General features: G+C 49.1%; 13 protein-coding genes across 13 annotated transcripts; 6 read left to right on the top strand and 7 right to left on the bottom strand.

The window, feature by feature from the left end:
• Positions 1–797: 797 nt before the first annotated feature.
• Positions 798–1307, top strand: EURHEDRAFT_382319 (uncharacterized protein; the record flags this gene model as incomplete). The annotated part of the gene is made up of 1 exon (XM_040779519.1): positions 798–1307. The coding sequence occupies one exon, from the start codon at positions 798–800 to the stop codon at positions 1305–1307; it is 510 nt and encodes a 169-aa protein (XP_040633729.1).
• A 226-nt stretch (positions 1308–1533) lies between these two features.
• Positions 1534–2576, bottom strand: EURHEDRAFT_390647 (uncharacterized protein; the record flags this gene model as incomplete). Its single annotated transcript, XM_040779843.1, has 3 exons — positions 1534–1715; positions 2184–2383; positions 2462–2576. 3 exons carry the CDS (start codon positions 2574–2576, stop codon positions 1599–1601), a joined length of 432 nt encoding a protein of 143 aa, XP_040633730.1. The 3' UTR covers positions 1534–1598.
• A 110-nt stretch (positions 2577–2686) lies between these two features.
• Positions 2687–3660, top strand: EURHEDRAFT_552283 (uncharacterized protein). The gene has a single exon (XM_040787556.1). It carries the CDS (start codon positions 3032–3034, stop codon positions 3404–3406), a length of 375 nt encoding a protein of 124 aa, XP_040633731.1. The 5' UTR covers positions 2687–3031; the 3' UTR covers positions 3407–3660.
• Positions 3661–4391: 731 nt separating this feature from the next.
• On the bottom strand, positions 4392–5087 carry EURHEDRAFT_382321 (ORMDL family protein; the record flags this gene model as incomplete). Its single annotated transcript, XM_040779520.1, has 3 exons — positions 4392–4442; positions 4501–4859; positions 4955–5087. 3 exons carry the CDS (start codon positions 5085–5087, stop codon positions 4392–4394), a joined length of 543 nt encoding a protein of 180 aa, XP_040633732.1.
• A 962-nt stretch (positions 5088–6049) lies between these two features.
• Positions 6050–7962, top strand: EURHEDRAFT_468125 (zinc knuckle domain protein; the record flags this gene model as incomplete). Its single annotated transcript, XM_040785235.1, has 3 exons — positions 6050–6397; positions 6434–7009; positions 7060–7962. The coding sequence occupies 3 exons, from the start codon at positions 6050–6052 to the stop codon at positions 7960–7962; spliced, it is 1827 nt and encodes a 608-aa protein (XP_040633733.1).
• A 37-nt stretch (positions 7963–7999) lies between these two features.
• On the bottom strand, positions 8000–9183 carry EURHEDRAFT_417834 (putative haloacid dehalogenase-like hydrolase). The gene is made up of 5 exons (XM_040783292.1): positions 8939–9183; positions 8856–8888; positions 8589–8798; positions 8364–8532; positions 8000–8313 (listed from the first exon to the last, which is right to left on the bottom strand). Exons 1-5 carry the CDS (start codon positions 9073–9075, stop codon positions 8104–8106), a joined length of 759 nt encoding a protein of 252 aa, XP_040633734.1. The 5' UTR covers positions 9076–9183; the 3' UTR covers positions 8000–8103.
• A 105-nt stretch (positions 9184–9288) lies between these two features.
• On the top strand, positions 9289–10860 carry EURHEDRAFT_527299 (uncharacterized protein; the record flags this gene model as incomplete). The annotated part of the gene is made up of 1 exon (XM_040787016.1): positions 9289–10860. The coding sequence occupies exon 1, from the start codon at positions 9538–9540 to the stop codon at positions 10858–10860; it is 1323 nt and encodes a 440-aa protein (XP_040633735.1). The 5' UTR covers positions 9289–9537.
• Positions 10861–11577: 717 nt separating this feature from the next.
• EURHEDRAFT_382325 (uncharacterized protein) lies at positions 11578–16498 on the bottom strand (the record flags this gene model as incomplete). The annotated part of the gene is made up of 3 exons (XM_040779521.1): positions 11578–11715; positions 11776–13077; positions 13130–16498. 3 exons carry the CDS (start codon positions 16496–16498, stop codon positions 11578–11580), a joined length of 4809 nt encoding a protein of 1602 aa, XP_040633736.1.
• Positions 16499–19477: 2979 nt separating this feature from the next.
• On the bottom strand, positions 19478–20540 carry EURHEDRAFT_519416 (proline racemase family protein; the record flags this gene model as incomplete). Its single annotated transcript, XM_040786785.1, has 2 exons — positions 19478–20244; positions 20330–20540. 2 exons carry the CDS (start codon positions 20538–20540, stop codon positions 19478–19480), a joined length of 978 nt encoding a protein of 325 aa, XP_040633737.1.
• A 175-nt stretch (positions 20541–20715) lies between these two features.
• On the top strand, positions 20716–23633 carry EURHEDRAFT_511410 (Zn(II)2Cys6 transcription factor). Its single transcript, XM_040785973.1, has 8 exons — positions 20716–21071; positions 21128–21250; positions 21295–21566; positions 21619–22160; positions 22215–22488; positions 22544–22722; positions 22779–22962; positions 23017–23633. The coding sequence occupies exons 1-8, from the start codon at positions 21025–21027 to the stop codon at positions 23409–23411; spliced, it is 2016 nt and encodes a 671-aa protein (XP_040633738.1). The 5' UTR covers positions 20716–21024; the 3' UTR covers positions 23412–23633.
• On the bottom strand, positions 23522–24259 carry EURHEDRAFT_468120 (uncharacterized protein; the record flags this gene model as incomplete). The annotated part of the gene is made up of 1 exon (XM_040785234.1): positions 23522–24259. A coding segment is annotated over one exon (738 nt), but the record flags the coding sequence as incomplete, so codon positions are not given.
• Positions 24260–25330: 1071 nt separating this feature from the next.
• EURHEDRAFT_552331 (uncharacterized protein) lies at positions 25331–26320 on the bottom strand. Its single transcript, XM_040787557.1, has one exon. It carries the CDS (start codon positions 26091–26093, stop codon positions 25785–25787), a length of 309 nt encoding a protein of 102 aa, XP_040633740.1. The 5' UTR covers positions 26094–26320; the 3' UTR covers positions 25331–25784.
• A 596-nt stretch (positions 26321–26916) lies between these two features.
• Positions 26917–27551, top strand: EURHEDRAFT_382328 (uncharacterized protein; the record flags this gene model as incomplete). The annotated part of the gene is made up of 1 exon (XM_040779522.1): positions 26917–27551. A coding segment is annotated over one exon (635 nt), but the record flags the coding sequence as incomplete, so codon positions are not given.
• Positions 27552–27574: the final 23 nt, after the last annotated feature.

The raw sequence follows: 27574 nt of genomic DNA on the forward strand, positions 1-27574 counted from the left end.
TGTGTCGGAATATAGAGGTTCCTTACCGAACAATACCAACTGATGCCTGATTGATGCCTTGCTGATATCATATGGCGAAAAGCAGCGTATTTACTCTGCTATTACTGCTTTTGAAACCGCACAATCGCTTAGTATACTCTATAAGGTATTTACGGTCGTATATAGGATCCTAGATAGCACACTTTTGCAAGAATCAGAGACCTCAACCATAGACGCTTGATACGTACTTTCAACCCTGACTAAGCCACATTTCCGACAAAGATATCTATCTGTGCTCGACGCCGATCCTGTTGCAGCTCTTCGAGCTGCGTCTTGTCTATGTATCTGTAGATAGCCTGGCCTGTAGCTTAACCCGTTCGTCAATTCCTAATATATCTGTACCTGACCCTGCACCCTGACATGGATAGAGCAATGACTATCAACTGACAACAATTGGGACAGGACAAAAATATAGACCTACATGCTTGTATCATGTATTGAACTTACTATCACTATTCCCAACAATCTGTAATGATAAGCAATGGGGTATATTATGGAGGAAAAAGGGGAAACAGTACCTGGGCCCTAATTCGTTGTCGATTGACCGCGATTGTCAAGCCCCAAACCGAATCCCTAACAATAACCAAGCAACCGCTGCATTTTTATTCAATGGGGGGTGCGGAGGGGACTATGTTGAGGTTGTTGCGGAGCTAGGGGAAGAACGGGTTAAGACTCTTGCCTGTAGCCCTAATTTTGAGAATGAGCATAGTTTCTTGTCTCATGGGGATTCACCAAATGCGTCTTTCTTCGTTGGATCAATGCACCATTTGACGAAGGACGTGATGCAAACGCGTGAGGATCTGGCGAGGCTTACGTCGGGCTTTGATATCATGATCGAGGATACGACGTTTCAGATGTACTCACCCCACCGTCCGAAGCAAATCGAATTCGCCAAGCAGAAGCTGAAAGATGGTGTGATATTCCTCTTCGTTTCGAAATACAAATGCCAGAATTTTGAAGAGTACAGACGGCACGAGGTGCAAAAGGATGTCAATTCCAAGCCGTTGTATTTCAGTCAGAGTGAGATCAAGTCCAAGTGTAAGGAGGTTCTCAACTTGATGAACAAAAATGAGGTTTTGATTGAGAACATGACGGCTACTATCAGGTTGCATTTCAGCAATTGCTACATTATTTGGAATAGTGGTAAATTTTACACTCTGGCTGCTAGCAACAACGCGGATGACCTTGAGCATTTTATGGCTGGGTTGGTTGAGCCGGCTGTGCCAAAGGAGTTTATGTATAAAAAATTGCCTCGACGGCTCGTTTGATTTTGAGGTTAAGTATTACTATCATGAGTTTGATGAATTGTCATATTAGCAAATTTGTATTGGCTTTGTTACATGATCGCAGTAATCTTAAGATCGCGATTGAACATAATATTCCTAGCTGTGTTTCAAGCCATCTGCCGTTTATCCTTGATAAAACCCCTTAACCATTCCATCAAGGACTTCCTTCACATAGCCCTCAAACGTAACATACTCAAAATCTGGGCACAGGTCCTTCATATTTAAACATCCCAGATACTCAGCATATTCCGACATATTATCATTCCGGATCCCTCAAGAGTAGCACAGTTGAGCAGCAATAAATGCGAGTCTTGCGCTGGTTTCTGTCGGGTTTTGATCAAGTCTTGCCCGCGTGCTGTCGATGTTGGCAATAGCTTCTTCTTCAGAAACCTATACAGAATATTAGCCCTTTGTCATTATGCAGAAAAAGGAGCTGAAGAAGAACTGACATATTTACGTGGCAACTTCTCTCACTAATCCCCTTTATTACATTATAAACACTATTCTGTGTATAAAGCTCACTATAAACATGCACCCTCTTATCCAACGTCCGCATATCCGCAATAATCCGGGCCATACCGTCCCACGTCCCTCAGGTCCACCAGCGCAGTGAGAAAATTTCCGTCGAGACCGATTGGTAGGTTCTTGTGCGCGGAGGAAGGAGATGGTCTATGCGGCCTGATGGTAGTCATGGGCGAGTAAGCTGGTACCACCAACCAGCGTCAATGTAGGTATATGGGAGGTGGATTTATTGACAGTAGTGTAGATTCTGCTCTCTCTGCTATGCACTAGCATTGACAGCTTTTGTGGGATCTGATAGGATGGATATAGCGGTCTTTTCCCGAAAACCAACAATACCCTTCGGTGGATAACGCTCATCAGCGCAGATTGGATAAATCGCGTGACACCTGCTGCTTTCGCGGCATTCGCGAGGAGTATCTCATCATCCGGACTGTCGAAGTAGATAGCCGAGATGACCACGTCGATACCAGAAAGCAGCTCGACGAGCTTATTGGATAGACCGTGGAGATCTGCTAGGACGACTTTCACTCCAAGTTCTTGGAGTTGGGTATTCACGGGTTTGTGGGCGTGTTAGGGCTGTTGCTTCCTGATATCTAATGTTAGAGGATGGATACGATTAGGGGCCAGGTAACTCACATATTTCGGCGTGGAGGACTCGAGTAGGGCATTCACGATGGACTGGCTGCTTTCGCCACTGACTCCCACGATCGCGGCTTCGATAGTGGGCATGATGACTTTATATTTGGAAGTAATATACAGAATCAATGCCTTTGATATAGCACTGGATGCCATGTAGAAGTAGGGCAGCTTTATAGGACTAGATAATATCTCGTTTACCTCCGAGCAATTGCTAATACCACCGTAGTTTCTAGCATGGCTTCTAATTCTACTTCGCACTCTCCATGCATATAATCCCAACCACCATCCATACAAATCCTAACTTAACATTGAAACAAACATGTCCAAAATAAGCGTCTTCCCCGCCTCTGGCACCCTTGGAACAAACACCATCAATCATCTCCTCAAGCTTGTCCCAGCTTCCCAACTAGTCCTCATCGCCGGGCACCCTGAGAAACTAGCCCACCTGTCCCACGCTAGCGCAACAATTCGATAGGTAGATTACGATGAACCGATAACCCTAGAACATGCCTTTGACGGCGTGAATACGCTAATGCTGATTTCGTATGCATCCGTTGAAGTTGAGTCTCGGTTTGAGGTTGGTCCTTTCTCACCCCTGTCCTCCCACTATAACACTGATGCAAAACCGCCATAACTGCAGCCCGCAACAGCTCCATCATCCACATCTTCTACTCCTCCCTCGCGTTCAGTGGCGACCTCCTACTCACCAGCGTCGCAAGCATAATGCGTGCGCATCTCCTAACCGAAAACTACCTCTCGCCACTCTCCGCCCAAGGACTGACCACATACTGCTATCCGCGAGGGACTGTATAGTGAGTTGTTCCCGGTTTATACAGCATGATTCAATGTCCATAATCCTGTGGGGGAGATTACGATTCCACATTGGGGGATGGATTGGGGATCGCGTAAGCGAAGATTGATGAGCTTGGTGAGGCGACTGCGAATATGATTGTTTCCCTACGTGCGGAGTTTGGGTGATTTTCTGTGGTTGAATAAGTTGGTGTTGTTATTGGGGCCTAAGGTATTGTCGTTGAGGAGACGGTCGATATTCTGGGGACGGTTACTGGAAGGGACGTGAGAACCAGAGATTTCGGCTGATGAGTATGCGGGATTGCCATTCAAGAAGTACTGGTATCATGGGGTACATCTGTTGAAAGATTATATATCGTGCTGGGGGAGATATTGGGGAGGGAATCGGAGGATTTCGAGACGACTGCAAGAGGGTTGTTGACCTTGATAACAGCGATATCGGTATCTTCTAAATGATCAACGGACGCGCACTCGATGTATCAGGGGCCCCCTATGATGCAATGGGGCTCCATCTCCACAAAACAGCCAAGAAACACAATTCTGGAGATTTGCTACGACTACAGATTAAATCTACAACGATAATTCATAGATCTCATGTCTTATCGACTGTCTATTAAAATTCCGGGGCTGGTAATACGCGGCGACCTATCTGGACTCTAGGTACAAGGTCCACCCGCATTCCTTAGCCCATGCTCTACAACACAAGAACCCCAAAACCCAAGCCAAACCGTAGTGAAAGTTGCAAGTCAATAATAATAGTAGTAATAAATGCCGTAGCACTTGATATCTAGATCTGAGTGCCAGGGAGGAGAACCAAGGAACAACCCCTTATTCGCCTCTCTATATTTTTTTTCTTTCCTATTTTTCATCTTTTCACTTTGGTGACCACCTCTTCCCCTTTTCCTTTTGCCCTGCTCTCGAACAAGAAAAGACGAAGGTAAGGAATAGTACCGGCAGCTAGGACGTAAACGCAAAATCAAGTGGAACTGCCGCAAAGAAGAAAAAAAAAAAAAGAGTGCTCAAGAACAAAACAGATGGGAATTCAAGCGACAAAAGGTCGAGGCCACCAAGGGATAAAAACAAGAGAAACGAACGCTATAGTTCCTCCGGGTCGCCGGAGAGGAAACCTATCCGCAGCCGGTGTGACTAGAACAGCGTTAGCGACAATTGAACGTGACACAATCCGAGGCCGAGGGCAACATACGAAAGGAAGTTTGGGAATAACGACACCCAGCGTGGCCAGGAAATTGATGGTGAAATATGTCAAGTCGTAGTGGGTATAATGAGTGCTGAGAAGAAAGAGAACGATGGGTACACAAAGGAGGAACTTCTTGGTTGGTGTATATTGATCTCCATTGTCGATTTGTTCCCACATGTTTAGATTATCGTATGCACCGGCGTTGAATTCGAACGGAATACCCCGCACCCAGTGAAACATGATAAAAGAGCCGAACATGTAGCTGATGTTGGTGAGAGTCCATGATGTTTCCTGCGAGACGCCGGGGATAATGTCATAGAAGATCTTGAGGGCCACGATCAGAACGAAATGGATAGTCCAGGCGCCTAACAATCGAAACCAGTGTCAGCATTATTCCCCCCAAAAAACAAATAACCATTTCCACCAAGTCCGTCACGTCCATCGATATTTCCCGACTAACCTTTGGCATTAACCCAGTTCGCATTAAGGTTGGGCAACGCAGCCTGATCACTGGTATGTTCTAGCGACTCCGCAGGCTCCTGGTAAATTATACTGCTCGACCGCCTCCTTCTCCCGGACTTTGTATGATCCATATTGTTGTTGGGGGTCAATCGTTGCGGCGACGCATCGTTAACCTCCGGAGGGAAGGAGATGGCACGGGCCCGGGGAACCAGTAACGAAGACACTTTGGCGGTTGATTCCCGTACGGGAGAGATCGGGAAGGATATGTAAAGGGATCGTAATCGAAAGGTAGAGAGGGAGATGTCGGAATATAAAGAGAGAGAGAGAAAAGCTGACAGGCGGTTCGGCTGCAGGCGTAGGCGTGGACGGGGGCGGCGAGGAGATGTTGAAGTTCCGACCGGAGGGAGATCTGCGGAATTGGGTCACGGGAGCAGAGATCGGTACGGATAGAACAGAGTGAAACGATGAGAAGAAAAATAGAGAAAAAGAGATATAAGACAGAGAGAGGGAGAGGGAGAGCTAGCGATTCTTCCACAAAAGATATGGGATCTGTCAGAGAGCGACACGGAATTGGCCCCCCCAAAGAAGCACGCAGTATCGGGATAGGACAGGTCTATGAGAGTGGTAAAACAGAGGCTCAGAGAAGAAGCAGAGAGAGCAGTAGAGGAGAAAAGAGAGAGTGAGAGAGAGCCCGGGGAAGAAGCAGAAATTGTAAATTGTACCAGTAGAGAGCAGGAAAGAACAAAAAGGAAGCCAGAGTGCTAATTATGGAAGAATCGCCGCCGGCACGTGGCCAATGGTCTAGACAGTGTAAACCCTGCTGCTGTATGTGACTAACAGTTAGACATATAACATTACTATATCTGTTACTTTGTAGTCATGATGTCTCTTTAAGCACTATTAACGCAGAGACTCACATAAAGTAGTGTTGTAGTCTGTTAAAAACAGCTTTCTGCATTGCGTATCTGGTCTGTTACGGTCACCGTAAATTTTCAACTCCTACTCCAGATTCCGTTCACTGAATCTCTCCACTTCACCACTCTTCTTCCTCACTTTCCCCACCAGACGCTACACTCCCCGTCTGATTGCAGCCATGCCCAGCTCGTCAGGGGAAGAGAATGACTCGCGAACCGCGTCTGTTGGCCTCCAACGTACCCGCGTTCAAAACCAAGACTCACACCCGAACAAGCGCCAGAGACGCACACGAGGAAACTCTGCGAATAGTGACGTCCGCGATTTCGTTCCCAAGGGTGGCTCATTTAGTGCGAAACCTCTAGAAGTCGATCAAGATGATACATCTAGCTCTGGCTCCGATTCCGACTCCGGCAGCAACTGGTCTGATGCGAGTCCGAACCCGTATGCGGGAACGACTTCGCAGGCTGTAAATTGGAACCAAGGCAATAAGCGCGCGATCAGGACTACCCTAGGTGGAAGAGGGAAGGTGAATAATAATAAGAAACCGGAGCCCCAGCCGCAGCCCCAACGAGGGCCAGAGAAGGAATCAGACGCCCAGTTCGATGCAGTAAATGGCGCGTACTGGCGCAGTCGGAGTGAATCTGTCTCTACTGGAAATGGTGATAATAGCAAGAGGGATGAAGGTCAAGACATGGAAGAAGGGGAGGTAAACGAAGACGCGCCTGTCTTGGACACATCAGGAGATTCGGATGATTCGGAGTCTCTGGACTCTGAGGCCGATGATTCGATCTTGTTAAACCTCGGTCAAAAGGAAAACGGACATGTAGGTACAGATGAAAATGATGATTATGACCCTGAGATGCAGCCGTTTGAGGGCGTCGTTATTTCGAATGGCACTCCTGGAAAACAAGGGGAACAAATTGGCACTGCGACGGACGCTTCCAAAGAGGACGCAATCCGAATTTTTACGCAGAGATATCCGTCTCCACCAGCTGTTATGACCGACCTAGTTCAAGAGGACAAAGACTTTCAGACCAGGTTTATGTATTGGACCGAGTCGAAGGATCCTCAAATCCCCATATCTTGCACAGAATGTATGCAGGAGGGACACATCGCGCAAGTGTGTCCATCCAAGGAGGTGTGTATTAGCGTTTATAGGCCCGTGATAAATCCACACTGACAAAATAGTGCACGCACTGCGGTGCCTGGGACAAACACGACAGCAACTTCTGCCCCACTTGGCGAAGATGCCAACGTTGTCGCGAGCGAGGCCACGATGATGCCCAGTGCTCTTCATTACTGAAAGGTTCTGCCTCTGAAGTCCCCTGTGATCTATGCGGTTCGCAAGACCACCTAGAACTCGACTGCGATTACATGTGGAAGCTTCCACTCCGTGGTCCATCGTCAGGACCAGTGCTCGTATCGATATCCTGCTCGCATTGCACGAGTAATAATCATCTCGCTGGTGACTGTCCGTCGCTACCGAGACCGTTGAAATCATCATCGTGGTCACTAAAAAGAATCGACCCGAATATGGTCACAAATATCAACTCCGTAATTCCTGGCCGGAGTCGACCCGGTCCTGGACCCGTGACTCGGGGTAGAGGGGGAATGAAGATTCGCGGCCGGGCAGAGCGTTCGCCAACGCCTGATAGTGACGAAGACGATGGCATGTTCACAAGACCACACCAGCGTCTTCCACCTCCAGGCCGCGGAGGAGGCCGCGGTAATATCCGCATTGGAAGCGGAATTGGACGCGGGAAGAACCTCGGCCCTGGGGGTTATCGGGATCGAAATGATTCCTTCGAGGACCGCTCTCGTCAACGATCGATGTCTCCTATTGGAAGACTTGGATCTGGACCTGGGAGAGGACGAGGAGCTCGTGATAACTGGAATGTGCGCTCTCGGTCACCGCCGCGGAGGGGGAGACCTCCACCTCCACCATTGCGTGGTGGACGTGGACGCGGAGGAGGCGGAGGGGGAGGTAAGCGAGGAGGAGGCGGAGGAGGAGGAGGAGGTGGTGGTGGTGGTGATGCTTATCGTCCTATGCCCAGTGCTGCTAAGAAAAATTGGGATAGATATCGGTTTTGATTTGGGTACTTGCTGTCTTGCCACATTTTGTTATATACCCCGCGTTCTGGCAGAGGAATTCGCGTACATACGACGATTTCGTTGTGTATCTACGACACAAATGAAATAATCTCCCAAAAAAAAGAACAAGGAATTCGCGATTTATCCCTCGCGGTCACTGGTAGCCGGCTTATCCCCATTCCGATGACCAACAAAGCCTTTCTCAAGAACATCGACCAAGTCGTCCAAACGGTTGATACTAAAATCCGTGTGCTCATGATCCTTCAGCCAACCATTTTTCTCATTCAATAGCAGGACGGTAGCTGCACCGGCCATGTGTCCTGCGGTCATATCGTCGATGCTATCACCAACCTGTTCTTGATTAGCTTACTATCTACAATACGCAGGTAGGCGTCGAATACCATGATTAAATGCTCAGCCCTAGCCCCAACCTTCCATTCCTGTGCGATATGCAAGATCCCCGCGGGATCCGGCTTGGGCAGTAAATCTGACGTTTCCCGCGTGATAATTGGCAAAAAGTCCTTCTCGTGTGCCGGAATGTGAGTCTGAATTAGGTGTAGCACTGGTGTTCTACCAACCGTTAGTCTACCTTCATAACCAAAGTAGTGAGGGCGGAAAGAGTGTACTCGAAATTCCTCGTACAAAGCGCCCTGCGCACCCCACGCGCCTGTAGATAATCCATCAACTGAACAAGGCCCGGCTGCGGCTGCTGCGAGCTCATGGCTTCATATTCGATGGCTTTGATTTTATCCGCGGCTGCGAGGCGGGCTTCGGGGGTGGGGAGGTCGCGGATGTGGTGGAGGATGTCGATTGATTTGTCGATTCCAAGGGCAGACCTTTTGTCCCATTAATCGTCGTTCGTTTTATCAGTTTGTAGCTTGAGTTGGACGTACCGCATCTCAGAGAACATGTAGTTCTGTGGTAAACTGTGTATATTAGCATCCGTCCCTGCTATACTTATATACAAGAGAAACACCATAAAGTTCCATCAACATCAAAAACAATCCCTTCTAACGCTGGTGCATCGGATTCACACTTCTGCCTCGGGTTGAGGGGAGCGAAGCGTCGTTGACGGAGGGGGTAGTTGGGGATTGGTATCGATGGAGAAGACATTATTTTCGTAGTTTTTGTTCTTAGAGAACTCGGTTTAGATTGTAAGATTGTTTGGAATAGGGGTGAACGTAAGAAGCGCATGGGTGTAGTCCGGATAGTGTTGGGTTGACGTTGGCTGTGGGGGAGAGGATCCATGGTGAGGTGAAGTGGGGATCTTAACTTAGCTATCGATGATCAACATAACATCTATACAACTATGTAAATGCACAACAAGGGCAGCGGACTAGATACAAAATACAGAAATGGAAGGAACATTGCAAGACTATGGCCTACCCGAGCATACTCTAGTCGCTCTTTCCCTCCTTTCATCCAAAAACAGCAACAACACATCAAACCCTCTTCCCACAGAATGGATACTTTTACATCCTCTCTTCATTATACCATTCTACCAACTTCATTTATTCTATCCCTCTACTCTATGTATACCTAGCATACACTACTATCTAGTACTTATATGCGAGGATGTCCCTCCCAACAACCACCCAAGACCTCCGTCACTTCCCAGAGACGCAGCAGCCCCGACCCACCACCGACCACTACCACAACTACTCCAATTCAATCACCCTAACCTTTACCCAGTTCTTCTCCCTCCTTGGAACCCTTCTCGCCCTCAAGTTCTATTATGGTCTGTATACTCTCTCGCACGGCAAGAGACCCACCCACCAGTCCATCAAGGAGCTCGAACACCGCATTGTGGCTCTTTTTCAGGCGATCGTTCCAGAGGGACTGTATCGGATGGATTCAAGAGGTCCGAACTTGACATCAGGATCGGGTGCGGCCTCGAGACGCTCGTTTCCTTGTGACAGTGATGGGAAAAAGAGTGGTAATAGGAACGAGGACGGGAACGGGAGTGGAAATGGCAAAGCGAGGTCGGTGGCGTCGGCGTCTACTCAGCGTACTCAGCCAGGTGATGGGATGATCGATTTGCACAATGCAACTACCCAAGAAGGATCTGCGCACAGTCCCCTCATGAGGGTTACGACGAATATTGCCCCCGCTATACGCATGTCGCAGGGTTTGTCGAAGATGTCGGGGGAACAGCTCGTTCGGACGGTCACAGCTGGAACGACTATCGCGGAGAACATCCCAGAGATGTCGTTGGACAATAGCAACGGTGACAACCGCCAGTCGTTTACTTCGTGCCAGGCGTACTGTGGATCCATGTCTTCTGCTGCCCCGCCTCCTGTGTCTATCTACACGGCTTATAGACCAGGCACGCCGTCGTCCACTCTCACTTATGCGCCGCCGCAGAATACCCCCGAGTCGGGTACGCCTATCACTACCAGCATTGACCGGCTCATTCTGCAGGCCAGGCCGCCGCGGTCCACTCTCATAGGTCGCTATCCGACGGAGGAGGAAGAAAGGTGGCCAGTTGTCAGCCAGAGGGAATTGACAAATGAATCTGAAGAAGAGTCTCCGACGAGGCTGACCAAGTGGCCAGGGGTCGAGCAAGAGCAGTCGCGATCGTCGGTACAAGAAGAAGAACCACCAAAGAACGAGTTTGTAAAGTGGCGCTTTGGCAAGGAAGAAGTGTCTCCTACGGATAAGGACGATATACACTCACCAATCTACGACGCAGAACGTGTGGAGACCGAATCAGATTCGGATGGGGATGAAAATGAGGATAAGGATCCGGAGGGTGGATTGAAGTTGATTCGTTCGGCTGAGAGCTATCCGGGCAAGTTTCCTGTTAGTGAAGGGTTGCCATTGACGGCGTTGGCGACGGCTCCTATTTGTGTGAGAGGAAAGGCGCAGACTTCTGTGAGGCCGCTGTCGGAGGTTTGATGGACTGCATTGTTGCTTGGTTGACGCTTTTTTCATGTTTTAATTTGTTTCTGGGTTGGCTTATAAGTTATCATTCGTTAGCGTTAGGTGCATTGGTATAAGGTGTCTCGTTGCCATCGCTTTAGCAATAGGTCAGCAGACTATAAGGGGTACTAATAGAGATATTGTACACGAAAAACTGCAATAAACGTCCAATACTATTCTGAATGCGTGTATGTACGATCGTTCTATACCCATCAGCAACCAAAGCCAACATGATACCAGATATTGAACAGACTCGAGATAAACAAAATGTATAATATATCCCAGAACTGACGCTCGTTTGCTTTTCAGAAGATCACTATGCACCGAACATCAACATATCATCAAATGGTACATGCATGTTTATAAGCAAATAATGTGCAGTAAACGAGTACACAAAAAAAAAAAAAAAAAAAAAAAAAAAAAATACAAGGCCTCTGTCCATCCCATCATACCTAGTTAAGTGACATCGAAAATAAGAAAGTAAGAATAAGAACGAAAAATGACATGACATGACATAGCCTGAAATGCTTCGTCAACATGCAATGCAATGCGATACAATGCAATGCATAACAGGGGATATAAAACGTTAAAACAAAATCGACGTCATAAATTTCGTAAAAATCATTAGGAAATTGGGGTATGGGTATGGGTATTCAGATAAGGGTATCAGAGTTCAGTCGTTTAACGTTTCCTTCAGTAGTCAAGGTCGTCGACTTGGTCTGGGCTAGCACCGCGGTACCGGCTGGTGCGACTGTATTGACTGCCGGAGTTGAGGGGGCGAGGGCCGGTGGGTTTGCGGGAGGGGACGGGGGATGAGCGCATTCCCGAGCTCTACAGTCATTATATTAGCATTAATTTTTAATTCGGTTGTAGGTGAGGGGAAGAACATACCCTCGAACCAACACGATCCGCATAAGACCGCTCATCATCCTCCTTAACCTTGGGAGGGCGTTCAGGAACCAACGGCCCGTCGTCTCTGACCTTGGGAGGCCGCGGTGGACCCATACGCCGCGAGGAAGCTTCCGAGTACCCAGTGTCCGAGATCGGGGACAAGCGGCTGTTGCCACTGTAGCCGCTGTATCGCTTCTGGACGTTACTTTGGTTGCCACCAGACAGGCTGGAACCAGAGCCCCATTGCTCGGATTGCGGATTGTGGAAGCCGTAGACCTGGGCTTGCGTCTCGAGTTGGGTTTGGTAGCGGCCTGTGGGACCCTGGCGGGGCTGAGGGTGCTGGAGATCCATGCTGTCGCGGTGAGCACGGTACTTGGGAGCTTCGGAGACCTGCGAGGGGATCAGCGGGGACGGAGGGCGGTCTTCTTGCTCCTGCGGCTGCTGTTGCTGCTCGAAGGTGATATTGGATCGGATCCGGTCGTCACCTTGGGGATCGTAGTAATCGTCCGTCTTGTAGGCTCCGTGAGGGGCAAGGCTCGTGTCCGACCGCTCTTTCTTGTTTGACTGAAGGGTGTTGCGGATAAATTTGGGGAGGAAACCGCCAGACTTGCGCTTTTGAGCTTTGTCGGTCGGCTTGGGAGGTGTGGGTTCTCCATTAAGAGCACCCGAGGCCATGGGAGGCTTGGAGCTCTCGTGAGACTGCAATTGAGGGCTCAGAAATTCGCCGCGTTCATCATATTCATTCTCCTCATCCTCCTCGGGGACCGTGCTGGGGCGACTAGGTTGATTGTGGATCGTGCGAGATCCTCCGGTCGAGGGCCGTCCAGGTTGGTCGATGGGCGAAGGACCAGCTTCGCCCTCAGTCTCATACCCATCCTGGTCGAAACTTCCCCGTCCACTGCGGCCAAAATGGTCATCCTGTTGGGATCGCAGAGCGTCAACATCGTCAAGGAGTTGCTCCAACATGTCCTCGATCCTAGTCAAGTCGTTTCCGGACTTGAGACTCAAGCCCTTTAAGGCGCGCTTGAACACGTTCTTGCGCTTGGAGCGCATGTCATCTTCTCCCTCTGCGACGGCGGCGAGTTGACGAGATCTGGCGCTGGGAGGTTGAGGGCGCGGCCCACTGAGCGCCCGGTACGTTCGCTCGTGTTGCTTGTCGTTGGCTTCCATAATCAGTCCGTCTTGGTAAGCGATGTATTTCTTCATGTCCTCGAACGAGGTGCGCATCTCTGCGGCGCTTCGAACCAAGGATACCAGGATTTCCGTGTCCCTGGCGTTGCGTTGGGCGTCGCGAACAGTAAGCTGAAAAAGGTTAACAAGTTGTCATCAACGGGTAAAATAGAAAGATACTCACATGGTCCATCAACGCAATGATATCCTTGGACTGAATCCGGTCAACGCCTTGCCCAGTGGCGCTATCGTACATGGGCGAGCCAGCTCCATGAGAGTAGCCACTCAGGTTTCTCTGATGCTCAGCACCACTTGGGCCGTCAAAAAGCCCCATGCTGTCCATACCACCGAAGCCCTTACCCTCGGACTTCGGAGTGCCAACGCTAGGTGAAAGCGGGTGCGCTCCGGACGCATAGCCTTCATCCTTAGCAGCCGGTGGCGTACCAGGTGCCTGATCATAGGATTGATCGAAGTAGCCCTCAGGGGCATATGCACCTTCGGGATAGTAGCCTGGATCATAGCTCAGTTCCTCATCCAAGCCAAGCCCTTTGCTCGCTTGGTCGTCTTGAAGATCCTCCTTGGACTGCGATCCCTCAACGTAGGGCCAATATTCCTGGTTTTGGGAAGGCGCTCTGGGTCCCTGGATGATTGAGGGGTTGGTGTCAATCTCGGATTCCGAGTCCTGGGCATCGCCTGCCTCTGGAATCTGAGCATCATCGCCGGGGTCAAAAGATCGGGAGTGGCCCAGCTCAGCCTGCTCGTCAATCGACTGAGCGATGCTCTGGGGCGGCGAAGTGACACCCATTCTTTTGCCGAAGGAGGTTGCATCGGGACTGCCAGCATCCTGGCGCTGCTTCAGGGGGCTTCCCTGACGAGAACCAGGAGTGTTTGTCTCCTGCGCCAGCTGTGCTGTGGGTTGTGGGCTACGTGGCTGTGGGCTGTGGGGCTGCGGGCTGCGTTGTTCCTGTCGCTTGCTGAGGTCGGACTTGGAGCGATTGGTCAACTCAGAAAAAACCTGAGTGTAGCGTTCCACAACGGAAGGTTCAAGCAGCGAGGCAACCGCAGACTCAACGGGAGCCGGATGAACGAACCGAGGATTGGCGCCATTGCCGTGGGAAACGTGCTGGCCTTGACGAACCTTATCCATGTAGTCGACTTCGCTGTCGTCGGTGTAGTTTGTCATGCGCCTGGGATCGAGGCTGCTGGTATCAGCAACTGAGTGTCGATGGGAGTAAAGATCGGATTGTTCGTCCCAGTCTTCCGCGCGCGGTTGCTGAGAGGAATCCTGTTCAGACTCATGTCGTTTGTTCAAGCTGAGACCCGAAGGTTTTGTTCTCGTCGATCTGGCGAGATCCGTACTGGGTGCGGACGAAAGCGAATCGATGGAAAGTCGAGGTTTCAATTCTTTCCCACCCGACGGCTGACCAGGCAATGGTCGTACTTGGGGCGGAGGCGGCGGAGGAGGCGGTCTCAAATCGCTCTGCTCGCTAGCGACGCTTTGAATGGGACTAAGGGCCCGCCGTCGGGCAGGATCAGTGTGAGTATCCAGCAGATTAGCTACGGCTGCGGCTGCAATATCATCCGCGGCGGCAGCAGCATCTTCGGAATCATTGCCATCATGTCCCCTAAAGGAGGCGCGGTCCTCCTCGTCAGATACACTTTCGACGGAGACGTTATGGGTCGATTTGTTGGGGTGGCGGTTATCCAATTCGTGTCGAGTGTCCAGCGGTGTTCGATTCGGAGTGCGGGAAAGAGGAGAAGGAGACTGGACGGGAGCTCCGCGAGAAACCTCCTGGAAACGAGTCTTTTGCGGGACAATTGACTCGGTCTCAGCGGTGCGATGAGAAACGAGCGAGTCTCTGGTCATATCCGACTCCAAGGCGCTGCGCAAAGGCATCGGAGGCACATTGTGTTTCTGGAACACCAACTCCGTCTCATTTCCGTTCCCAGCACGCTCCTTCGTGGCGCTGGGGCTGGGGCTCTGGTGGTTGCTTTCGTTTGTGTCCATGCTGGACTTGGAATCGTGACGTCGCAAAGCCGCCGCGGTCAGTGCTGTACCGACACGCCCAGCCTTTTCCGCATCGCGGAGTCCTTTGCTCTTGGCGCGTTGAAGCTTGTTGTTCTCGTTCATCTCCGGACGAAGACCCCACCTGACGTAGGTAGGATCCGCTTCAGTATCCTTGTTCTGGCTGCTGTCCTTGCTGGATTTGCGTTCCGGCTTCTTCGCGGGGGCCGGCTCGCCCCCAGGCAAAGCGGTGCCTTCATCTTTGCTGTCTTTGTTAAGGATAACCCTGGGCTTGATAATATCCGGAGCACTGGCATGCTTCGACAGTCGGCGGCCAAGCTCATCGCGCGACTGGACACTTGGTTTCGAAGCATTCAGGTCGCGTTCAAATTTAGATGTGTTGTGCATGACCTTCTGGTCCTTTTTGAGCTCTTTGAGTTCGGGCAAGATCAGCCGCCGGATGGCATCTTCTACGGTCTCTAAGAGCTTGGGGTTGTTATTGAATGAGGACTTGTTGGAATTTTGTGATAGGAAAGAGTATTGGTCGTTGGAACGGCGATTCGCCGATACTGCTGAGGCACTAAGCAGACTGGAATCGGCGGGATTGTAGACGGAGTCGTCATTATCCTGGCGTCTCTGTGCGCGCTGTCGTCGCCGGCGGGCGGCAGGAGTATCGGGGTCCAACAGACTCCGAGGGTTGCTGCTGTGGTCGTCGTCGCGCTCCTGTGGACCGGTGGTGAGTTTCTCTGCGACCCGGTGCGCGATTCGTTCGGTGCTGAGACTGCGGCTGCGTTTTCTCCGGGGGGTCTTGAGCAGATCCTTATTGCCAGCCTCTGGCTCCAAGCTCTGGCTCTGCTTGTGGTTTAGACTGGACGTTGGGCCCTCCAGCAAGCTGTCTGTCGGCATCGACGAGATATCAGACATGGCGGGCTGGACGTGACGGTTATCGCGCGAGAGGCTAGATAGTACACTTTCTTGATCAGGGTTATTCAAGAATTCCTCGGCTTGCTCACGATTCTCGAACTCAATTTCGAGTGGACGGGATTCGCGGTGGTTTTCGTCGTCGCTGAGACCTTGCTCTTCCAGGTCGTCCAATTCGAGGTGCTTCTGCGACTTGGGCAGCGACCCAAGAGAGATACGGCGGGCGTAGACGGGGCCCCGATTGCCGTTGGACTCGGTGATCTGGAGATGATGGTCTCGTTGATCCTTGAGCTTCTTGGAAGACGGCGTGACGCGGACGCGGACACTGGGTCTGGAGACGATGTTGCCAGTACCTTTCCCACCCTCGAAGTACTCAATGAGGAGGGAGGTCTGGGAGTTATGGGACGCACGGGACAGCTTGGAGGGATCGTCCCCACGGGGATCACGGTTTCTCCGGCGAGTGGGGATGATGACGGGGCTGCCGTCGTCGGGAACGGAATAGGACGTTTTGTCTGTCCGTCGAGAGAGGTCAGTGGCCATGTCAGTTCCAGTCATGCTGCCTCCGGATGTTTCGATGAGGGAATCCGAGGCGGCGGGCATGGTCGGTCTGCGATTGTCGACGCCCATGATTGCCGCCAGAGATGGTAAACGAATGAAAGGTGTGTGTAAAGAGGAGAGATAGGATGAGGATGAAAGGGAAGGCTTTATGTTTTTATTATTCCCGTTTCAGCCAAACAAAACCATAGTCTTTTTCTTGATTTGAGACCAGGTCTGTAAGGGATGATTGATGATTATATTATTTTTGATGGAATCCAAAACAGAGGCAAAGAGAGAGAGAGAGAGAGAGAGGCTGTCGCTCTGCTCTGGTCACTATCACTGGCGGGCGATCACAGCGATGGCGGGACGGATGCGATGTTGAAGTAGGAGTAGGGCATCGACAGAGATAGTAGACGTACCAGCAGAGCAGAGGGATTTCTCCCTTGTTGATTATAGACGATGAATGGAGAGAAGAGGGAAGAGGAGAAAAGAGGAAGAGAGGGAGAAAGGACTGTCGGCTGCTGGCAATGGAGAATAATCCCAGCGGTGAGGGACTCCACCGAGGAGAAAACAGAGCAAAAGATGGCTGGAATGTCAAGATTTGCAGAGAAGGTGAGATGGAAAGAAGAAAATGGATAGATTCTTGATGGAAAGTGAGAGGAAAAGTGCACCAGAGAGAAAAAAGCAAAACCCGAAAAACGAGAGGCTGGACACACACTGAACACTGACTGTTGTGATGGCCAGCTGTCGGCGGAGATGCACACAGCCAACCAACACCACAGATATCTATGGGAGTACCAGAGGTATTATTTTATTCTACTTATTTCCCCTTGACTGATTCCAGTCTTGTTGATTATATTTACTGTCTATATGTCTCTACAAGAACCATCCCTCTCTTTCTCCTTACGATGTCTCTCAGTGTTATATCGGTGGCTGGGCACGAGTCAAGAAGTTTATCTGATACCTTTCCCCATCGGGTAAGCTCCTTGCCGCTTACACCGATATCAACAACACTGAATCTGTACATACAAGTGTGGCTAAATGACTGTATCTCTAGACATTGCTATGCTACTAATACTTACAAGTACGCTTGCATTGCATGTGGACCTGTATGCATCAAAGCATATGCCAGACATTTACATGTCAGCCACTGCAGGAACCGTCCACTGACCCGAGGAACAGCCAAAGCCAAATGTGTCGACAAAATTGTATACTATAAGCTGAATAGACATGTGAGGCCAAAGCATCTAGAAATAGGCACTGTGTACAAAGTACTCTGTACACCGATCTGTAGCAATGTACTCCGTATGCATGTCAGATCTTGCATCTGGAAACTTCACCTGTCGCGATGATTGCCCCTTGCCATGAAATCTGCCATGGACACCAGGAGGATAATCACTGCAAGTCTCCAAAGCCATTAATAGAGTTCTGTAATGGGGTGGTTTACAATAGGTATCCAGAATATACGGCACTGATTTCAATTTTCTCATCATCACTCCCTGAATGAGCCTGACCAGTGTCACATTAGACCATCTCATCGCTTGGGACTGCGTGTACCCGCCGTGGCCTTAAGATCCATACGTACGTGGGTGGAATATTTCGCTTCATTCAGATAATTGTCGCCTGTCGTACTAGGACGGTACCACCTGGCTGACATGTGTATGGAGCCCCATACGGATAGCGTCCCAATTAAGCCGGTTCCATCACTGGAATCCGTATACATGAGTGTCTCTTAATAGCTCAATCGGTCTGACAGTAACCGGCAACCAGCGACCAAGCCTTCCCAATGAGCGATTATGTTTCGAGCCCCATTCCCGCATAGCGAGTAAATTATATCTCGACCATTCATCAAACATAGCTGCCCCAATGGCAACACCTGATTTATCAATGTGTTGTCCAAATTGGTATCTTGTCGCGGGAACCTAGTCTCTGCTCCCGAGGCTTTCAATGTGAGCCAAAAGATCTCTGTAAATAAACACGGCTACGTGTTTTTGATCCATTGTATGACCTACCGATGCTTTTGTTTATACTTTCATGATTCCAAACCAGAAACAACTGTCCAGTATCACCTCAAACCATCCAGTCGGTGGGTATTTCCAAGCATTCTCCAGGATTAACAGTCATGAGCAATCATTTTTGCACTAAGAGCTTTTCCTAGTCTGTACGCTTTATTCTACTAAAATATTCTTGGTAAGATTAGTGTATGGTAACAAGCAAGTGCTCTCTATGTAAGTCTTATTAACGAATGTGCCAACGGAGGGGGGTGATGGACGTACAGTCGAGTTCGTTGGCATCATAAATGGGCCGGTTTAATGACAATTGTCAAAGATCCCCCCTGTTATGGCAGACTCGGCCTCAATTCTTCCCTTTGAAGATCGATCGCGCTCACAGATTTGCGCAGGGTCTCAACATCCCCGTGATAAGACGTCATTTAGTTCAATAAACTCAAATCCCCCGTTAGCATTCCATTGTTCTCTAGCAGCTGTTTTGGACATAGAAAGAATGATAACCGAGAAAATCAGGTTGAACATACGCGAAGCGTGGCTAGCGGGTTTTGAATCAAGTTCCCAAGCGCGAGGGACCATCGGGTTTGTAATTCAAATCTGGGGCTGTCATTCAATCCGCGCCTCGGGCCATGCTGCTTGAGAAGGTCAGAATTTATCGATGATAACAGTGAAATATCGCCAGGTTATTCGTCGAGTTATCTGCCGCAGGCAAACTGCATTTCTTTTAAGGAATTAAGTGTGTACTTCGTAAGAAATATTTTGTGTTTATTCAACAAAGCTCATGAAGATGGGAATGAGGATATACTGAGGTGGAGCTAAAAGACTTGCCAAATTTCGGCATTGGATGAAGGAAAACCCAAAAGGGAGAGGGAGATTCGTTACACTGGAGGAGACAGGAAGAAGCAAAACATCCTGTCAGTGAAGTACTTGTAGGCAGGCAAATCGAGACAGGCATTCACTTGATCGTATGAGCTCAAGCAGCTCTTGCAGATATAGGATGTTTCGATGAACTCTACTACCGCTTGGGCGATTCAATTGGATTAGCAGCTAAAAATTGCATGTTCTATTCAAGAACGCGTTCCCCTGAAGGCTCCGGCATATGCCACTGATATCCAACCCGGAAGCCCGTTGGAAAAGGATCCGAGGGATCCAGGGACATATGCTTGAAGCCAGTAATCCACGCGCTTCCCTTGGCCGTAGGCAGGACCGTCTTGAGACCACCCACGGTAGTCGTTCCCCTAATATGACAGTCAAATGTTGATCCGATAATGCTCTGATGTACCAACTTCTCGCCAACCTGTAGTTGACCTCTCGCATGCAAGACAGCCAGTCTAGCACAGCTCCCAGTTCCGCAAGGGCACCGGTCGAACCGCCCTGGAGACACTACGACAGTGTTTACCGCTGTCTTGGTGCTATCCAAAGCTTGTCGTATAGGCTCGGTGAGTTCAACTGTGGTAACCCCTCTGATCTTATCATTTCCTGGGTGCACTGGTATATAGGTGTTTCCCGTAGCCTGCTTGATCTTCTCTCCAATCTCAATTAGTTTCGGTCCATTCGCATTCTTAATCTCCAGACCGACAGATCGTGCATCAACAATCGCATAATGCATCCCGCTCCACGCGATATCTACCGAAGTTACACCCATCCCAGGAACATCAACCGGTAGACCAAGCTTATACACAGAAGCAGGCACATCATTAAACGCCACAGCCTTACACTTTCCATCCTCACAGTCCGCCGTCACGCTAACAAGACTAGCCGGTGTATTAAGATTCAACTTGGTAACCGGCTCTGTTATCTTCACCGTCCCCGTATCAAGCAACATCGTCGCTGTGGAAATACTGCTTTCCCGGAAATGGGTGGATATTCATCACTTTCCATGATGAGGAATCCTGTATCTGCACGAAGATCGCACGGGGCAGGATAAGATTCATGCGCATGGCAGGTCGGCCGCGGGGCTCGTTCATGGGGAGTTTTCGGATGTCATCTGCTTCGTTTTGGAAGTATAGTGGCTTTTCGTACATTGTTTTGCAGCGTGGTGGGTTGAGGACGCCGCCAACTATCGCGTCGCCGACTTCCCCGGCGCAATGGACGCCCACAGTGGAAATGGTGCGTGTGAGCTTCATTGAGTATGCTTATAGAGTGCTTCGGGATGCAAATAATATAAGGGGTAAGGTGGTTTTATATCAACCCCTTAAATCGGCATTCTACTCCCCCCCATAGTTTTACCACGGAAGGCATGCCGGGCTACCCCAATCAGGTCTCTATCCAGGATCGATTTCCTGTGATAGATTTCCGGGTGTCGGACCTAGACCTCATAATTATTAAAATTATCCAGGAACATAACGAGAATCTTCCCCGCAATTTAGATGTGAGCGTTGAAGAGCCTCTGGGTGAAATTTATTATGAGATTGAGATAAGCAAGATGTGCTCAGCAAGATAACCGGAAATGCACCCGATCAGATCGGAAGAGCTCCCGATATCACTGACAGGAGTTAACCAAAGCATATGTGGATGAAGCTACAATCAATGGAATACACCCCCGCATTTCGGCGGCGGAGTGATCTTTGCTGCATCTCATGATAAAATCTCTATTGCATTCTTATAACCATGAATCTATCACCAGAGTCCCGTGTCAAGAAACGATCATCAAATGCGTATGTCCTTCGACTCAATTCAAATTGCGATTCCAGGAAATACTGACATAATTCAGCTGCCAACGATGCCGGAGACACAAGATCAAATGCTCCGGTTCCCAGCCCTGCGATACGTGCAGGAAGCGAAAGTTGAACTGCGTAATCGATGACCGTGCCCAAAAGGTATTGGTAACTCGAGGGTATGTCGATGCGCCCTTCTAACTGGCCAATGCTAATATCTCAGTTATATTGAGGACCTGCAGAGGAAGGTAGCCTTGTTGGAACGAAGTCAAGAGTTGCCCAGTCCGCAAACTTTCTCGGACGATCTAGATAGACCAGCTTCTCGTACTTCTACCAAGCCACTTTTCCATCTATTGAGATCGCTAATTGTTAAAGGTGATACTACAGGGCCTTTTGAGGGTACCGAGTGGGAGCAGGCTGAGAATGACTCCGAAATGACCAATCCACTCTCGACGGGTCCATCGACGTTCATGTCGACGGGATTTGGTCGGATATGTAGGTTTTACCATATCATCATTTGTTATTCTTACAGGGCTGACACCAGCAGTCTACCTGGGCACCTCATCCAACTGGTCGTTCGCTCGAAAAGTTCTGGGCATGATTCACGAGCATCTCTACGACTCCCCTCTCCCAACTGACAGGCGTCACTTCGACGAGACTGCCTATGAGCTGGGCTGGGATGGCTTGCGGACATCTATATCATCTGAGGTCCCAATGATCCCCACCCTCGACTTCTCCATCTATCTCCTCAACGCGGTAAAGTTTCATGTTGGCCAACTATTTCATGTCTTCGACGAACCGTCCTTTATGGAAGGTTTCTACGCCTACCACGAGAATCCTGTGCATCAGACCACCGTCGATCCCCTGTGGTATATCCAGTACCTATTGCTACTGGCGTTTGGCAAGGCCTTCTCCGTACAACGAGGCCCGAATCGTTGGCCTGCTGGATGCGAACTTTTCGTCAAAGCGCTACAGCTCCTACCTGATTTGACCCATCTTTACCAATATCCAATGATAGCAACTGAGATTCTGTGCTGCGTAGCACTGTATCTTCAGTCGCTGGATTTCCGTTCGTCGGCCTATGGCTTTGTAAGTACACTTTCGTTCAACGAGTCGTCAAGTAGCTTATACATGAGTACATAGATCGGCCAAGCCGTACGACTTTCTCTTGCTTCCGGTATGCACACAAACATGCCAATTGACCATCTAGGCGGAGAAGCCCTCCAGCGCCGACGCAGAATTTGGTGGACAGTTTACATCCTCGACCGCCAAATGACCTCATTGATGGGCCTTCCGCAGTCCATTGAGGATAACCAGATCTATCATGAACTCCCGCTCTTTCCCGAATCACCGCATAAAGTCACTGCGCTGAGTATGCAGATTAAAATGTGCCAGATCATTGCGGATGTTAACCGGAGTATGCACCCTTTTCAAGCCATACTCTGCGCCATCGTAGCTAACGCAACCGCCAGCTGTGTATGGGGTCGATGGTCGTCTCAATCGAAAGTTCCTCTCGAGTACCAAAACTGCTCTGGGGAATACCGCCAATCTCGATACAAGATTACAAGAGTCCCATCGTCTCGAGATAGACGAGTCTAGTCCGAACGGGGTGTCTCGTCTGTCAGCTCATCTCCACCTCTTATACCATCAGGTACATTTCTCTAGTAATATTGCTATTTTCGTAACGCATCTGACCAGCATCCGAAGTGCATAGTACTAGCAACACGGCCGCTATTGTTCTGCTTTTTGAAAATGCGACTTCAGAGCTTCGATCCAAACGCAAAACCTTTCACCTCCTCAGCTATCGTTTGCAAGCTACTTCAGGTGTGCGTCGAGTCTGCCAAGCAAATGCTGAGCATCCTCGTCATTCTGCAGAAGCAAAGTTTGCTAGGTAAGCCATCCATCTCTCTCATTGATAACGCATCAAGCTCACATGTATGCACAGACAGTTTCCTTCCCTTCGACCTCGAATCCACATTCGTATCCGCCCTGGTCCTCTTACTCGCACCCTTCGTCGACCCATACCTCCTAGACGACTCACAACCATGGCTCCACAAGGCATACGATATTCTAGACGAGATGATATATCGGGGTAACCAAATCGCCGCTTTTCGCAGATCAGATCTTGAGCAACTGCATGATCTACTCAGAGAGTCATCGGGGCTATGTGACCGTCGTGAGGAGATGATCTCGCACATGTCGTTGCTTTATAGTGAGGAGAGTCATATTGGAGATGCCAATGACTTGACGACGGCTGATATTATGGCTGTTGCAGAGTCAATAGGGTCTATGGATGTGGATTGGATGGCACATGCTGTTACGGAGAATTGTATTTGGTAAGTTGTGCGGTGATGGTAGTGTTGTTGCAACGCAAGTGAGATGCTTTGAACTTAAAGCCATAGGGCTGCGTCTCCATTAGGAGGTCCGGGTAGAGATCATCCTCAGCTAGACTAATTCAGGAGAGACTTCTGCTTCTTCTTATATAGCCCTAAGATAGCACCACCAACTGCAAAGTCCGTAAGACTCACACCAACACTCATATAAACAACAAAGCCCTCCGAGACGAACTGGTTTGCCCTGATCAAATGTTCATACTTTTTCCCTCCCGTCCTCGACGCAATAATCTCACCAAACTCAACAATATCCCTCGTCACAATCCCGCTCTGAACTAACTCACTACAACTCTCGAGCCCAAAGCTCCGGCCATCGATGAGAATTACACCCTTCGACTCCCCAGTATTAGGACTGTATCCGCCACTGGCTGCGATGGTATCATGTAATAGTGAGAGATTTAATTCGATCACGTCAGGTTGCCAGGACCCTATTGCTAAGATGAATGGCCGTCTCCCCCCCTTCATCATCTCCGCCTTCGTTAAGCAGCTAGCCGGGAAAAGAGGTTTCTTGGACAGTGTAGTGCAGAAAATACAGTCCGTGCCGTTTAAATAACCCTCAATATCCCGCTGAGCGTTCAAAGCAGCAAAGTTGACATAGTGAAAAAAGCATCCAGACCTCCAACGACCCCGATTCTCCTTGGAAACCGTGGCTATCAGCCCACCAACCCGCTCCTCAGACGGACTAACCTCACGTCGCAGCATCAATATAAACCGTGTATGCCGTAGCGTCTGCATCCCAGTACCGAAAATCACAATAGTGCCCACATATTCCCTCCAGGAGAACAGAACCGTAGCATTTATTTATGCTCGACAGCTTGTTATTTCTTCAGGACTAAGGAGTTCAGCTGGGTTACCCTTGCCGCCAGTCAGTACTATAATACGGAGTAACTCGGGGTGACGCCGGAAAGGCCACAAAAAGTCGTGGCCTTTTTAAGGTACATTTTCGTGGCATTTCCGTCCTGGCGTCGCCGCTTTAAAGCGGCCACAGATAATCTTCCTAAATAAAGCACAAATGCACTCACTGAGTCACCAGCAACAATTACATCTAATTTATCTATAGTTTCATATTGGGAAAGCGCTTCTACCATGGCTTTGAATACCAGACAAATAGCTATTTAAACACCCAAAAGACTGGTTTCAATGTATATTCCATTCTTTCTTTCACTGTGACAGCTCATATATGGTGGCTGAACACTACAGCAATGGATGATACATCGCAAACACTACCCAGTCATGTCGCCAACAATCCTCTCAGAACCTCTTCATTATCTAGGTAGATTTTCTCTTCTTCTTTCTTCTCTAAGTTTGATATTTTCGTCGATGGTTACAATAGTTTAGATAGGATTCAGTTCATTATTATCTACTATTCCGAGCCCGTGACACGTGCAGTCTCACATGTTTACAGTTGCAAAGGCTTTACTGTATACAGTACATGTCAACCAATATAGCCGTGGGTAAGGTATCGGTAAGCGAGTCGGCCACCTCCGACCTATGTCGAGAATCAGACCTACTTTAAACCCCCAAAAATGCATTTATATATATAAACCAATTACTGCTGCGATCAGGACAATGAGTTCTTTTACGTCCCAAAACATTGCAATCAGAACACCATGGTGGCACCCGCACATGTGGTTGAGATGTGGATGGTGCAGTCTCCATCTGTTGTGACAGTCTCGAACAATATAAATTTATTGGTAGACTCTCTATCGAAATACTAACATGGAGAAGGAAAGAAGGAAGCTGGGCCTGCCAGCGCTGCGCTATCTAGTGTGCGAAGGGGGTTCCTGCCCTATATTCAAACAGGCCAAAGTATACAAACATCTTGCGTTGTTGGTGAATGCCTGTACTCCGTGACAGGAGAGCCCATCCAGTAGAGTTGATCCACTCAATAGATGCCACCCATTCCCGATTCACTGGCTGTACAAGAAAGGGCTGGCCAGTCATTTCAGCTCTAGAAACTACCTCAGCAGTAGCTATTAGGCCCATTGCATATCCTGCCTCATCAAAATTGTAGATATCTTCAAGCGCAACCCCATGTTGCATGATTGTAATTTGCACCCGATCAAACCACTCCTTGATGATATTAGGGTCTCCACATTGAGCACGCTGATGATAATAGCGTCGGAATAACCGGGATTCAAGTATGTCATAACGTTTGATAAAGTCATAGACCCATTTACCTCAACAGTTATTGTAGTTGTATGACCCCGCTTGGAGAGTAGAATATCAGTCATTTCTTGAATATGAGCTGGCCGGGGAGCTGCCCCACATAAATCAAGTGATAGTATCCATTATACAAGCGATTCCTCTTTATTTCGAGTTATTTTATGACTATTTGCGCGTGTCTCGTCCCGATATGTCTTTCCGCATAGCCGGTCTTGGAGAGTAGAGCGCCGCACATTATAAACACGGACTGCTTCGCGAACATTGGATATTCTGTTTTTTTTTTTTTTTTTTTTAAAGCAGATATTGCAAGGAGAATCCTCCCCTCCTGCTCAACTGAATTTTTTGATTTGATATGCGATTTTGGTGGCATGGTAGTGGTTTGAAGTGCTTCAATCATATTACGAATCGTGAAATCGGAGATGTGGCCGACTCGCTTACCGACTACATTAGTTAAAATTACCATGGTTATTCGGCCATCGTCGTTGCATGGGAATTGCTAAGGATACCCCCGGTCTCGTTAGGGGGACCCCCAATTGTATAATATCAGTGATTATCTAAACCCTTTGAGCGTGCCTGGAGGTGTTCCTTCCCTGAACACCACGCACCCACTCATTCAGGCAATCTGGCAGGTTCCTCAATAGTGAATGTGAAAAAGCATGACGAAGACAGACCAAAATAAGTAAACACTACATTAATTCCCGATGAGAAACCGCCATAAAGGGCAGTAGGATATCGTAGAGCATACCATATAACTATATCATATAGTAAAGTACAAGATGATAGAGAACTGAGACTGGGATGAAAATATATATACCATAGTAATCAATATAGTACAAAGAATCGAAAGAGAACTGGAACTGGCGTGAAGATATATGTAAAGATGATCGTTTGTATACACAAAGAAGAATATAATGCTGTGCAGCTAGAGGTGTGGTTGCCTCGTCACTGCCATGGAGACTTCATATCTAATCTCTGAGGCATCAACATTCCGCGAACACGCTGTGATTGGTCCTCCCACTAGTTACAATAAGGACTGGAGTAGGTACTAGCGGTGTTGCTGTATAGAAAACAATGATTGGAGATTTCCTGAACTATTGAATGGTCGAAATTGGTTCCATGTACCTTCTATGATACCCCCCCCCCCCCCCCCCCCCCCCCATATTCTATCTATTCTTCTGAGGTATATATTATGGCTAAGTCAACAACAAAAATCAGCACCCACGAAAAACACGTAATTTTCACGCGTTAATCAACCGATAGGGGCCCTCTGGCACCTATAAACCACCATGGAGGCACAGAGACCCCGTGGTGGTGGTATATCGCACGCGTTGCCCCCCGGAGTGGGCAACGTGGCCTCCCAGCTCACGGGAACGCCAGACATGCCAGGCACCCCAACACCAACCCACCGGCGATCCAGGAATGCGATACAGCCCATGCTCAGTGATAGCAGTGTGGAGGTTATGAGCATAGATGAAAATGAAGACCAGGAACGCTGGCAACCTGGGGGTTCCAGCAGGACCCCCAGCCGGGCCAGCGAGGCTAGAAGTGGAATCAGACAACGAAGGGTTCTACAAAAGTCATTTATTGGTAGGCCAAAGCATCAGGCTTCCCTACTAGACGCAAGCAAGCACGCCCAGGTGTTAGTGGGGGCCCTAGAAGCAGCCCAAACACAGCAACAGGAAGTGTACCAGGTGGTCCTAGAACAAGTGCAAGCACACATGGCAGAGGAGCTATCCAACTGGAAAGCAGAACAACAACTCCATGAAGGAATCTATCTTGAGCGAATCACGAATCTGGAACTGGAAGTCAGCAAGCTTCGTACAGAGCTCATGGAGGCTCAACACTCAATTCAGCGAATTGGACCAGTGAAGCAAGATACGCCAACAACCAATGCCCAATTGAGTCAAATGAACCAGCATGAGTACAACATCATCTCCAAGACAA

This window comes from Aspergillus ruber, assembly GCF_000600275.1.
Source record: "Aspergillus ruber CBS 135680 unplaced genomic scaffold scaffold00067, whole genome shotgun sequence".
Classification (NCBI taxonomy): Eukaryota; Fungi; Ascomycota; class Eurotiomycetes; order Eurotiales; family Aspergillaceae; genus Aspergillus; species Aspergillus ruber.

Coding starts and splice junctions, on each gene's coding strand:
- EURHEDRAFT_552283 (XM_040787556.1), top strand. CDS start 3,032: ATGCATCCGTTGAAGTTGAGTCTCGGTTTGAGGTTGGTCCTTTCTCAC.
- EURHEDRAFT_552331 (XM_040787557.1), bottom strand. CDS start 26,093: ATGGTAATTTTAACTAATGTAGTCGGTAAGCGAGTCGGCCACATCTCC.
- EURHEDRAFT_417834 (XM_040783292.1), bottom strand. CDS start 9,075: ATGTCTTCTCCATCGATACCAATCCCCAACTACCCCCTCCGTCAACGA. Junction 8,799..8,855: donor TACATGTTCTCTGAGATGCG/GTACGTCCAACT, acceptor ATGGGACAAAAG/GTCTGCCCTTGGAATCGACA. Junction 8,533..8,588: donor CTTTGTACGAGGAATTTCGA/GTACACTCTTTC, acceptor AACGGTTGGTAG/AACACCAGTGCTACACCTAA.
- EURHEDRAFT_511410 (XM_040785973.1), top strand. CDS start 21,025: ATGAATCTATCACCAGAGTCCCGTGTCAAGAAACGATCATCAAATGC. Junction 22,489..22,543: donor CATTGCGGATGTTAACCGGA/GTATGCACCCTT, acceptor CGCAACCGCCAG/CTGTGTATGGGGTCGATGGT. Junction 22,723..22,778: donor TCCACCTCTTATACCATCAG/GTACATTTCTCT, acceptor CAGCATCCGAAG/TGCATAGTACTAGCAACACG.